This window comes from Haemorhous mexicanus, chromosome 7 (assembly GCF_027477595.1).
Source record: "Haemorhous mexicanus isolate bHaeMex1 chromosome 7, bHaeMex1.pri, whole genome shotgun sequence".
NCBI classification, from domain to species: domain Eukaryota; kingdom Metazoa; phylum Chordata; class Aves; order Passeriformes; family Fringillidae; genus Haemorhous; species Haemorhous mexicanus.
Window position 1 is genome coordinate 24,899,432 of NC_082347.1, and position 12,293 is coordinate 24,911,724.

Sequence of the window (12,293 nt, forward strand, 5' to 3'; positions counted from 1 at the left end):
TCTGATCAATTTTTGACTTTTTCAATTATGTGGCAAGCTGCTTCCAGTCACTTGATACATTGAAAACAAAAGTTACACTAAGGTATTTTAAATGCTCCCTTGTGCATGTGTGTGCAAGTGCATGTGCAGACACTTTCATTTATTCTTGCTGAAATAGAGAAAATTGGAAAAGGAACATGCTGCCTACCTCACTGAATAAAGGTTTATGTCGAAACATATATCCTTGGTAGGAAGGGAAGACTATACCAAAAATCAGCACAGCTGTCAGCTGTGAATCAGTTCTGAATCACCTACATTTTGTAACTCAGATTTTTCTGTCCATTCTGAGATTTTTCTGTTCATTCATTTTTCTCTAGCTTAATCTTGAATCTCAATCCTTTTATCAAATTTGTTTCAGGTTGGAGTTATGCTTAAAAAGGCTAATTTGATAAGTGTGAGATTTCTTCAACCCTTACTGTGGATTATTGCTAAGTCATCTTCCAAGTTAAAGACCAAGACATGATGTCTGCCACTCATAGCAGCAGTCACTGAAGTCAGCAGAACTCTTTTCCCTGAAAACTGAAGCAGGCTGAATAAGCATTTCTGGTTATATTTATACTTGTTTGAAGCTAGTAAAAGAACATGTGGTGGTTTTCTTTGTTCCCTGTGCAGCAGATTTTAAAGCAGTCATGAAGATGTTTGCTCCATGTTTACTCTTTAAATTACACTGGATGTTTCTGATTAGTACTCAGTGCTGGGGAGAGGACTTGGTAGCTCAGGAGGAATAAAAGCTCTTTTCCAAGCAGATTTTCCTAGCCTGATTTGGGAAAACATGGGTCTCTGTGCATAGAGTACGTAGATGGTGGTAGGTGTGAGAAGTACACTGTCTGTTGTATGTAATGTTAAGGGAGAAAGAAGTAGGTTGAGGCAATGCTAGGAGGGGTGTGGCTCTGTCCTTCTTTCTGAAGTTACTGGGTCTGAAATGAAGAAATGAGCAAGGCTTCCTATCTCTTGTGTTCTTTTGCCTGCTGAGATGTGATGCTGTGCAGTAGCTGAATACCACCTGTGGAGATATTAATCCTGTACACTGGGACCCTTTCAGTTCACAGTGTCAGACTTGAGATTGTTTGTCTTGGTTCTGGCATGTGAAGGCACACAAGCAGGCCAGTTCAGCTAGGGCTGGTTGGAGACTGTCCATGACAAGTGTATGCAAAAACAAAAGAGGAACACGTACTGGAAAGCTGACAATCTTCAAGCTATACAGCCTGTATCCTTTTCCACCAGTGAATTTTATGAAAATTAAAATAAGAAATCCCATAGTTTCTGCAAGCCTGTTGTTCCCCTAGTGCAGCTTCCTCTTAGCTGTAATCCACACTCACACTTCCCCCTGAAAGGTTTCAGGCAGCTGCTACGCAGCTTGAAAGGAGGAACTGGAATGCAGTCAGTGTAGGTGGCCTTTGATGCCCCATCTTGCAACACATATTTAATATTCCCAGGGGGGCAGGGAAAGGAGGTGATCCTGCAAGAGTCTGTGACAAATACATAGCCACATATCAAGCATTTTAATGCTGGATAATATTCTAGCCCCTTCCACTGTCCTGCGGCCAATGATGCTGCAAGCTTCTGGGACACAGGGGAATTGACTGTCCTTCCCATCTCAAAAGCAGCCCTCTGTGTTCCTGCTCCTGCAGTAATGTTTGAAACACCTTTTGTGGCAAATGGGGTAGATGGAGTCTCTGGTTATCCTTTGTTCCTGGTGATTAGACATAGCCTGCTGCAAGCTGTGTTAACCGAGGTTGATCTCTTTGGGAGGGAAGCCCTTCTTTGTGCCCACCCAAGCAGCATGGCTGCTGCAGCTGCCGTTACCACAATCAGCTCACTGTGCTAATGGCTCTTCAGGGTCTTTGTGACATCTCATTTTGTAACCAAAACCTCTTACTTATCTTATTTAAGTAGCACCAGTGCAGAGCCGATTTGCAATTCACACCATGAAGCTGGTGAGATAGATGGAGTGGAATCATGTGGCTGATTGGATAGCCCTGGGGCAGGAGTGTGAGAGATGGGCTATTTGCAGAGGTGAGGAGTTGGAACAGGAACACAGCTTTTGTACTAAGCCAGTCCATAAAATAAGGACCACAGAGAACTCTTATTATTAAGAATATTATTCTCACAAACCCTACTTGAGCCTTGTTGCTCTTCTCTGCACACACTCCAGCACCCCGATGTCCTTACAGTGAGAGGCCCAGAAATGGACACAGACTCGAGGTGAAGCCTCAGCAGTGCCAGGGTGAGGTACTGGGGAAGAATCACTCCTCTGCTGCTGCTGGCCACACTGTTGTTGATGCAGGCCAGGATGCCATTGGCTTTGTTGGCTCACCTGGGCACACTGGCTCACCTGGGCATGGGCCAGCATGCCAAGCTTGTTTCCAGCCAGGCAGCTTTCCAACCATGATTTCATCCCTATTGATTTTATAGAGTCAGGATTTTTCTCTTTTAAAATGGTGTGTTTTTTTTCAGGGAAATGAGAGGAGAGTGTATTTTCAGTGTACTTTTTTCTGTGACATTTAAAAACTTGCCCACATTAATGTCAAGTACAGGTGTGTGTACCCACTCTGAAACCACTGCAGCAGCAACTCTTTATACCAGGCCTGATTTTGATTTGTTGCACAGAAAATATTGCAAATGAGCAATTAATTTGAAATTATCCTTCTTGAGGATGCAGTAAAAATTATTTGTCACTGTGTGGCAGTGTCCTACACGCTACTCCCTGTTCTGCTGCATCAGATGAGTCTTTTAGGGAGTGGCTAACAAACATGTTTAATTGCAACCTTTTTCTGCTCCTTTACATCCCTTGTAAAACTTTTTTTTTTTTTAATGATTACTCTTATCCTTGTACCTTATGTTTTATACAGTTCATAAAGCATATTGTGCTTTTATTTTGTCAGTCTAATTACAGCCATTAGATGTTGCCTTTGTTTTTCTTATGAGATCTGCCTGGGATAGATGTTTCTGACTGTGTACATCACAACTCCAGTTCAGAGGTGCACCCAGAAATGCTGATGATACTCTAAACGGAATGAGCCTGCAGTGCCTAAACTAGAGTTTTTGCTGTGCTGTGGGCTCATCTGAGACATATCTGACCTCTAGCCTGCATCATGGCATTAGTAGATCTCTGTGATGTTTCTGATTCCTCAATTCCTTCCTGTGCCTGAACATATAAAGGTCATAAGTGGCAAAAATGAAAACTGGTGGGAAAGCAGATATTTTATTTTACTTTACTAGTTTAGGCAAATTCTAGTGTTGGAAGGGGAGGATGGCATACTGATTTCATCAAGACTGTCTCACCTTTGCTTATTTCCCTTTTATTTTAAAGTGCTAAGGTTACTGTATAACCCAAGTTATAAACTTCTAGAATATAAAAGGATATCATTGGTTGTGGACTGATGCATCAATGTTTCCTCTGGTTGTCTGTTTTTTGTTCTGCAAATACCTTCGAAGGCAAAATATGCTTAAAGAGGCTGCCTCACATCTTTGAATATGCAGGTCCTTGAAATGTCAGCTCATGAGCAGGTGATGTCCTGTCTTGGTTACTCTCAGGAGGCATCCAGCTCTTCTGGGTAATTTGTGTTGTTTGCTTAGTTTCCAATTCTGAGCCTGGTTGCTACTGGGAGGATTTAATGCTGTGCTCTGCTGGAACATGGTTAGAACCTCTCTGCTGTTCTAATGATAATGATGATGTGTCTTTTTACTGCAGGTTGGAAATGAGAGACTGCACCATTGTACATCCAGGTGCTGTCTGTGTCATGGTGAGGTTGTTGCCAAAGCTGTACAAAGAAGGATATGCTCAGGTGAGTCTGAACATATCAAAATGCCATATAAACAGTTTCTTCTGTAGCTCTGTAGCTTCATTTCCAGGAATTGCTTAGTCTTTGCAAATGTGGCAGTATTAAAATTTACCTAGAACACTGTCAGGAGGAACAGCACGAATTTCACTGAGTCAGTAGATGTAAGAGCAACAAAGACTTTTGGCTGTCAGTTTGCCAAAGCATTTCTGTACCTGCCTGATGCAGGATATGGATTTTGGTCCCAGAATACTTATTGCAAAGGCATAATGTAGAAGTGCCTTGAAAACTGTTTCAAATATAGCCAAGAGGCCTAGCCACCAGAACAGTCTAACCCTTCAGACCTAATGGTCCATAAACTATTAATGCAGCTTAGAATGTGTTTTTCTTGTCAATCCTTCCAGATATATATACACACTCACTCTGAATAAAGAGACTGCCTCTATTAGATTGGCTGTTCGGTCTAACATACTTGAATGCAGCCAAAGTACATATGAAGGGGCTGAAACAAAATCAGGTTGTTCATCCAGAGCTCTGAAAGGAACAAAGAACTGCTGGCGCATTCCAACTCTTGTTTATTGGAATCAAGCCACCAGCTAGTGAAATTTTGTTAATTACAGCCATCAATTTCTGAAAAACAAGTAGAAGGGTTAATTGGATGAGAGTGTCATCAAGAAAGTGGAATTGGCTCCAGGACTTGAGCTCTGTAAGAAGGAAAGCCTCTGAGATCCTCAGTAGATGGCAGTGTTCTTAAAAGTATGGACTAGAGCACAAATTCCAGTTATGTATTTAAGTATGCTCCTGTTTTCTTTTTTTCTCTCACTCCTTTTTTTTAGTCAGTAAGAAATTATTACTGGTAGTGTTTTAGTATTTCTGTTGTGAATATGATTGCCTCAGGTAAAATTGGACCACTATTAGGCAAAGTCCTGAGTCAAACCCTACCTAGGAGTTAACAAATGTCTTGAGGAGTTCTCATAAAATAACCTGCAAAAAAGGTTAAAGGAAAAATAGAGTTTTCCTGGCTATTTCTATTGAAAAATAATTTAATGAGAGAGAGAATGAATGGAATATTTCAGAGCTTGGGGATCTCACTGATGCTGCCAGGTGGAGACTTAAAAGGCTGGACTTTATTAGCTTTAATCATAACAAAAATCACTGCATGAATCCTTGTGCCAGGAGATTCTGCTTGGAGCACAGGAGTCAGGTAAGATCTGATGCAAAAGGTTTAACCTCAGTGGCTAGTGAAGGGGAGCTACATGCTAGAAGGAAAATAACTGAAGGAATAACTCTTTGGGTAGATATATTCTGTCCCAAACAGGTTACTATTTCTTTTTCTAGTGCTACAGTATTTAACAGCTAGGTGAGGTGAAATAATGGCTTTGTGGATGTACTGCAGACTTTCATAAAAAAACCTTAAGGGGCTTCTTCCTCTGCATTTAAGACTGAATCAAAAAGTACCTTTTTAGGGGCAAATTGGGAGAAGAGGAGACAATAACTCATCTCTTTCTGCTTGTTTTAGTGCCTTGATAGGTATTTTAGGCCCAAGTATCTGAGAGTAATCTGGAAAAATCTTAGAATCAGTTCAGGTCATGTGTGATTCCTTTGCTTTCACAGAATTAGCAATGAAAAAGCACTGCTTTTACAGAAACATTAATGGAACCCAATAAAATTAATGTACTTTCAATTCTGACCCTCAGAAATATTATCAATTTCCTGCCAATTTTGCAACTTCTCAGTGACCTTTGTCAGACCCAAGAAATAATGGGCTGAAGTAATGTTGAGCCTGTCAGTGTAGAAAACCCAGCAGCAGACAGTAAAGCAGGTGATTTTTGCATTTCAGCTATTTCTTACACTTTCTGGAATGACAGTTAAGAGCTGAGGAGAACAGATTTGTGGATGTATACTCCCACCATTGATAGGCATGAGAAAAAAATCATTAGAATGTCATGGGTACAGAAACTTGCTTAAAACTTTAAAACTGACCAAGAGGTTTGAGTCAGTAAGCAGTCTTTGAGTCAGTAAATTGTATTTAGAGGACATTGCTCAGGTTTGTGCCTATGACTGGAACTAGGCCAGTTTCCATCAGACTCCGTGTTGTCTGACACAACAAGATAGATTTTCCTTTCATTAATATGTTGTATGTTCAGTGATGAAAGATAGCCTTGCACATGTTTCAAACTCAGCAAATTGAGACAGGTTCGCATCCTCTTCAGATACATGGCCAGGATATTCACAGCCTATTTTCCGCCTTGTAAAGAAAGAAGTTTCCTCTCAGACACGTCATCCTTGACTGAAATTTTAAGATTCCACAGTGTCATGACAAATCTTTCCCATTTGTAATGTCAGATACAAAGATCATCTAGATCTGACAAAGGTAGGTAAGGGAAAGGAAAGAATTTTTGCAAGAGAATAAAAGCTTGTTTCAGTTCTGTCTCATCATCCTGGCAGGTTTCTTCTGAATACAGATAAAAATTAATCCTCTCACAATTCATCATGTAAATTATTCACACTTTTGCTAAGTAATACTATTTATTCCACAGATGGATTTTTCCTTTTTGTTTTCATCCATGTCTCTTGTATAATGAGCTGCTGTCATAGTCACTGTTGTGAAATCAACATCAATAAGGATTTTTCACCTTTTAAAAAAACACTTGTCCCTGTTTTAAATTTAGGCTAAATTACTTGTTCTCCCTTGAGATGTTAAAAAAGTAAAATTTTTCATGTATTTCTGCACACATAATTATTGCTATTTTGTTCTTCAGTCTAAGGAAATTGCATCCTTTTGAAGTTAATGCACAGTGACAAAAGTTCATCATTTTTGCTTAGCTTGAATATAACATAATAACCTTGAAGATGAATAGCAGTGAATTAAATTCAGCTACTAAGTTTTGAAACTATGGGCTCTTAGGAGAAAGAATCTGGGAACTACTTAAGAAGATTTGGCAAATTGCTAGGTGACATTTGCCCTTAAAACTCTAATCTGGGGCAGAGCTCAGCTGCATTCTAACTGCACCTTCAATATCCTGATTCATGGTGCAAGTAATAAGTGTTAAGAAAATCAATCCATACATACAGAAATACACACCATGGTTTCTTGGCCACCTTTAATATTTCCACTACAATCTCATTTTACTGGAACAAAAATCCATGAAAACAGCTCATTTTATTCAAACAAAGCAATATTGCTATTGACAGAGCTGCTAGGCTAATGAAAACAATCAATCTTTTTGTACACCATTATGCTTTTATTGGATTTATTTTGGAATAAACCAGTTGCTTCACTTAGTCAAGACCTGTAGCATTCTCTGTTTAGTGTTTTTTACACATACTATCCTGCATATAGTCAGAAATGGAGTAAAATGTTAATTAAAAGATTTAAAAAGTTGTGGGGCTTTGAAACACTCTGTAATAATATAGTTTAGTCTGGCGGACCCTTTCTGTGTGTAAGGCAATGCACAGTGAAAGGTATGTCCCTGGCAATGAATAATCCTTCAGAGAGAAGAAAATGTTATCCAAAGAACTCACCCTTAGGAAAGGTTATACAAAGAACACACCCTTCAGATATGACAAATGGAAGTTGAGTTTGCAAAAACAGTACATATGTTGCAATGGATGTATTGTTTTCTAAGTGTTGCAGTTGGGGACACTTTGAAAAGAAATTGTTTGTTGGCTTTGAAATTGTCCTGTACTGGCTTTGTCTGGTTGAATGTAAAAGAGCTCAATTCCTCTTTACACTTAATAAGCTTATTCTGAATCCAGTTGCTTCTCATTCATGTTATAAAATCAAATCCCATTGCCTTTATTTGTGTGCCTGTCACCATTGTTGTCCTTTTCTTTAAAAGTTTGAATATTTATTTCCTAGAAGAGCATGTGAGAAAACTTGAAAGATCTTTGAAATAGGGAATAATTAATCTTTGTAAGATTTGTGTTTAAATATATGACCCAGTTACTTTTACATGAAATCTAGTTAGGTCAATGGGGTACAATGCATTCCTAACTGAAAACAAATTACTCTAAGGATAATTTATGAGCATTGAGAGACTTAAAGATCATTAAGAAGCAATAATGAAGTAAAGCTTCAATTCAGCAAAACTTATAGAGAAGTGTTTAAAATGACATCACTTTATACAGTTTTCTTTAAGAACAGTGCTTTTAGAATGAAAAGTAGATCATGTCAATGTGGCTCTCCACGGGCTTATTGTTATATATATTCTGCATCCCTGTGTTGGTCTTGGAGTTTATGCCTAATAACCTGTCCTTGGTGGTGGTGTCTTGTTTTTTGAATGACAGCTGATTGGTTTTTTCCTTCACTGCCGTCGAGACAAAGAAGGAAAGCTGAGCTGTGGATGGCCAGGCAGCTGCTCAGATGAATATATGCACATTGTTTTAGTGCAGAGCTTGATAGAACAGCCATGCAGTTCTGCTTGAGCCTCTTGCCTTAGGGGCTTCTTTCCGGGACCAGATGTTTACACTCAGGGATTTGACAATTGAAAAACAAATTAAAACAGAATAAATCAGTTGTCCCATGCAGTTTAGTTCCAGTTCTCTGACTTTACTTCTGTGTCCATTTCAGCTTTCCCAGGAAATCCAATGTGCTCTGGTTGATCATATCCAGTCCTTGGTGAAGTCAGAGAAGAGTCGTCAGGTGATGTGTGAATCTGGCCTGCTGAGCACAGTCTTAACCTCCTGTCAAGATGCTTTCTGCAGTGACAGTCACCCCCTGCACCTGCCCCTCACTAGGGTGTTTGAGAAGCTTGCATCACAGGCTGTGGAGCCACATGTGTTAAGGTATAAGATTGTATCTAATGGAAGCAATTTGCTTTAATGGTGCCATTTTTTTTGCAAAGTTTGGAAAATAATTAGATGCTTCACTTGGTGCCCTAATTCGGCAAGGCTCAGCCTTTTCTTTCAAGTCCCAGTTAATCCTCCTTTCTCACTGATTGCAGGGTATATGCTTAAATCACTCCTGAAGATGGTATGAGTCTGTAGTGTTCTGCATCATCTCTGCAGGGGTTATAAAGCCACTTATGAATGAACTAATTAAATCATTGCAAAACAAACAGGGTTATTCTCTCCTGGTATTTATATGGAGAAGCTGTTTTCTGCAGAGTAAAAATGACCTTCTCATGATCCATGTCAATGACAGATTCAAAAATAAAAAGTGCAGTCTTCTTCTTCAGTTGCTGTTTCCAGTTTGAGGTTGCACTTTCTTCATCAATGCTAACAAGTGCTGGACATTGCAGTACCTAACAGCTACCAGAGTGCAGAATTTAAATATTCAGTGGAAGACTGTATTTCTTTCACTCAAATAAGGAATAGGATTTTTAAAAAAGAACCCAATAAAAAACTCCATCATATAGATTTTTTTTTCCTTAAAAATTAGGGCTATTCAAAAATATTGATGAAGAAAAGCAGTCTTTGATGTTTTTCTTCAACAGGAAAATCTTGAAAGGAAATGTAAAGCAAGCAGAATATTTGTGTCACTACAATGGAAAACATTTCTTCTGTTCTATTTGGGATGTCTTTAAAATTTGGTGTTCAATAAAAAAAATTGTTTTCCAGAAGTCTAAACTCTATTTGCATGGTTGCTGTTACCCCAAGTGACTGGCTTGTTTTCCTTTTTTAAGAAGGATTTTTTTTTTTCTATGTTAGGCAATTTTTGTGGCTGGGAGGCTCTCCATTAGTACCTTCTAGGCCCAGCACAAACAAGACCAAGGTCCTTTCCTGTCAGGGGAGTGATTCAGCTAATGCAGGTAAGCACACAATGAACAGGGGCTGAGTTAGAGATGTCTCTGAAATGACAGGAAACTGCTGCTGAGTATGTTGCTCCAAGACAGTCACTGTGAAGGTTTAGTATGCCTAGAAGATTTTCACTGGCTATTTCCCAGATTGGGTGGTACTTGACCACCACTAAGAGCTGATCTAATGACTAGCAGAGATCAAATTAAGTCTTTGCTCAAGTTAGATGCCGAGTATATACTCAGATTTTGCTGGATCAGACATGGACATGGTTTATAAAAATACTAATATTCTACAAACCAAGGGGAGTGTCTCCTTTGTTTTGCAGCATATTTTTCCTGTGATTTATAGACAGAAATAGAATAAGGATGGGAATAAAGAGCACTGCTTTTTGTAGTCCCTCGGATATCCTAGTAAGCTACCTTGCTTATGCAGTCTGTTTTCCATCTGAGTCGTTTCTCTGCTCTAATGTATTTTATGATGAAAGGCTACAGCACAGTAGTATTTGGTGCTTAAACTAGTCTCATGCCTGACACCTGATACAGCATAGTCTGTATTTGAGTCTTATGATCTTTGCAGTCATTCTTCAAATCCTCTCCTACATGTTACTCGTGACTATTCTGTTACAGCATAGTTGAATGAATGGTCTTTGCCTAAGAAAAATGAAACCAATGGGTTTGGGACATTTTTAATAAGGTGAGTTCTGGAGCTGCCTGAAGATTTGAAGGAAAAAATTATGGCTAAAAGATGGCTATGGCTCTCCTGACAACCTCCCATTTTGAAATGTCTTCAGTGCAATATGTTTTTGTATTGCTGTAGGATTTTTGTGGGCTGCTGAGGATGTTTATCTCAAGAGCATGAAGTGCTGTTCTGAGCAGGGATGCCTAGAATATGGGCAGTACCTGTGGCTGGAAAATTACTTCCAGACATTGATCTGGTTAGGCACTGTGTTCATCTTTCAGGTTCAGAAGAGAGTGTAGTGGGCAGTAAATCTGATCCTCAGACCGTTGTGCCTGTCAGGAACTCTTCTTGGCTGTCCAAGGGATCTGCACTGGCACTCCAGACTGCCATGAGTCTCATCTCCATGACATCCCCTCGGAACTTCCAGCTGCACAGCACTGCTTTAGCTCCATCGTTTGTGGAGTTTGACATGTCCATGGAAGGCTATGGGTATTGCTGCTGGTGTTTTCACTTTAGCTGCTCTGGGGTCTCCAAACCCTTACTCTGAGCACAGTAGCTATTCACTTCTCTCTTCATCTTAATCTATGTACCCTATGGCTGCCTTCCATGCAGCAATGTTGCCAACATATTTTGTTACTGTCTTACTGCTGGCAGCCTCCTCTCTGCCTTGCTACCATGATCCTGCAATACCAGAAGTTACTGGTGCCCCTCAGGGATGATTTTGTTTCTGATGACGGGTTCTTGCTTGCTTTTGTATAGGTGTTTATACCTCCCTACCTTGGCCACTGTCATGGGATCCAGTGCAGACCAATCTGTCTCAGGAGGAACTGGCATGGGTAAGCACTGTGACTCACCTACAGCTTCTGGGAGCGCTGACTTCTCAGCCCCAGTGAAAACATTCAACAGCTGCAAGAAAGGGCAGCACATAAGCTGTGTGTTCCAAAACACTTCTGTCTCTGTGTCCCAGACCAGCTCTGAACTGTAAAACTTGTACTGCTCAGCAAAATGGGGAATTGGGTGCAGCTTTGTAGTGTGATGAATTAACATTAGCCATGCAAATTTAAAGCAGGTTTCTAAGAAAACAGTCTTAACCAGTAAGAGCCACCAGATTTTAGGGTAATCTCCTATGGAAGGAATAGGAACTGTCACTTTATGGGATTCTCCTGTACAACAAAGTCCTCTATTGGGTGGACTGGGAAATGGCTGAACCTTTTGCTTCCTGAGATTTTGTGAAATTTGAAAACTTGTTTCTGGCTCAGAAGTTGCTAATTCATCTGCTCCACAGCATGGAGATCTAGTGCTCGTTTCTCGTCAGTCAGCTTTAGGCCATTTATACATGTGCACAGAGACATATGTGCAATCTCTGTGATATTGAATACAGGCAATGAAGTCCAACAGAATAGAAATTAAACCCCATAATCTAATGTTGGTTCTTCTCTGGTATGGAAGAACTAAACAGAAAGCAGTTTGCTAATGGCTGCACAAGGAAAGCAACTTCCTTAATGCTTTTTTGTTCCTGTCTGCAGGCAGCAGAATGTTCCCTCCTTCAAGTGGCCTGACCCTGTCCTGCTGGTTCCTGGTTAGCAAGTTTGGTTTGGTGCACAGCAGCCACCCACTCCGCTTCCTTACCATTGTGAGGCACATGTCAAGAGCAGAGCAAGAATTTGTTTGCTTTTCTGTAAGCTTCTTGCCACAGGATCTTTCTTTGGTCATTTCTACAGAAGAAGTGGAATTTCAGCCGCTTGGTAAGGCTCTTTTCAGTCAAGTTGCAGTGCTGTGTCCTCTTGTTATCTGGAATTTTTCATTAATAAATCTCCTATTCTTTGAAGTACCCAGGATATTAACGAGATTTCTCTTCAGTTTTCTGCTTGAATCCAGTCATGATTGTAATTGTTGCCCATGTTTAATTTTTAAGTTTACTGTAGGCATTGTGAATTACTGCAATATTCAGAGGAAAATTTTTGAGTGTCACATATATTGTGGTGTGCAGACTGGGCATGAACCATTCAGTTTTGTGTGACACTAAGCAGGTTTGGAGAGTAGGACAGAGGA

At 39.9% G+C, this 12,293-nt stretch overlaps 1 protein-coding gene across 5 annotated transcripts in view; it reads left to right on the forward strand.

The window, feature by feature from the left end:
- WDFY4 (WDFY family member 4) overlaps positions 1–12,293 on the forward strand; it is a 120,293-nt gene that overhangs the window by 20,090 nt on the left and 87,910 nt on the right. For all 5 annotated transcript variants that reach the window (XM_059851534.1, XM_059851535.1, XM_059851536.1 and 2 more), the window contains exons 13-18: positions 3,734–3,827; positions 8,395–8,609; positions 9,474–9,574; positions 10,523–10,730; positions 11,001–11,077; positions 11,768–11,986. In XM_059851534.1, coding sequence (XP_059707517.1) covers positions 3,734–3,827; positions 8,395–8,609; positions 9,474–9,574; positions 10,523–10,730; positions 11,001–11,077; positions 11,768–11,986 — 914 coding nt within the window. The remainder of the gene's footprint in view (positions 1–3,733; positions 3,828–8,394; positions 8,610–9,473; positions 9,575–10,522; positions 10,731–11,000; positions 11,078–11,767; positions 11,987–12,293) is intronic.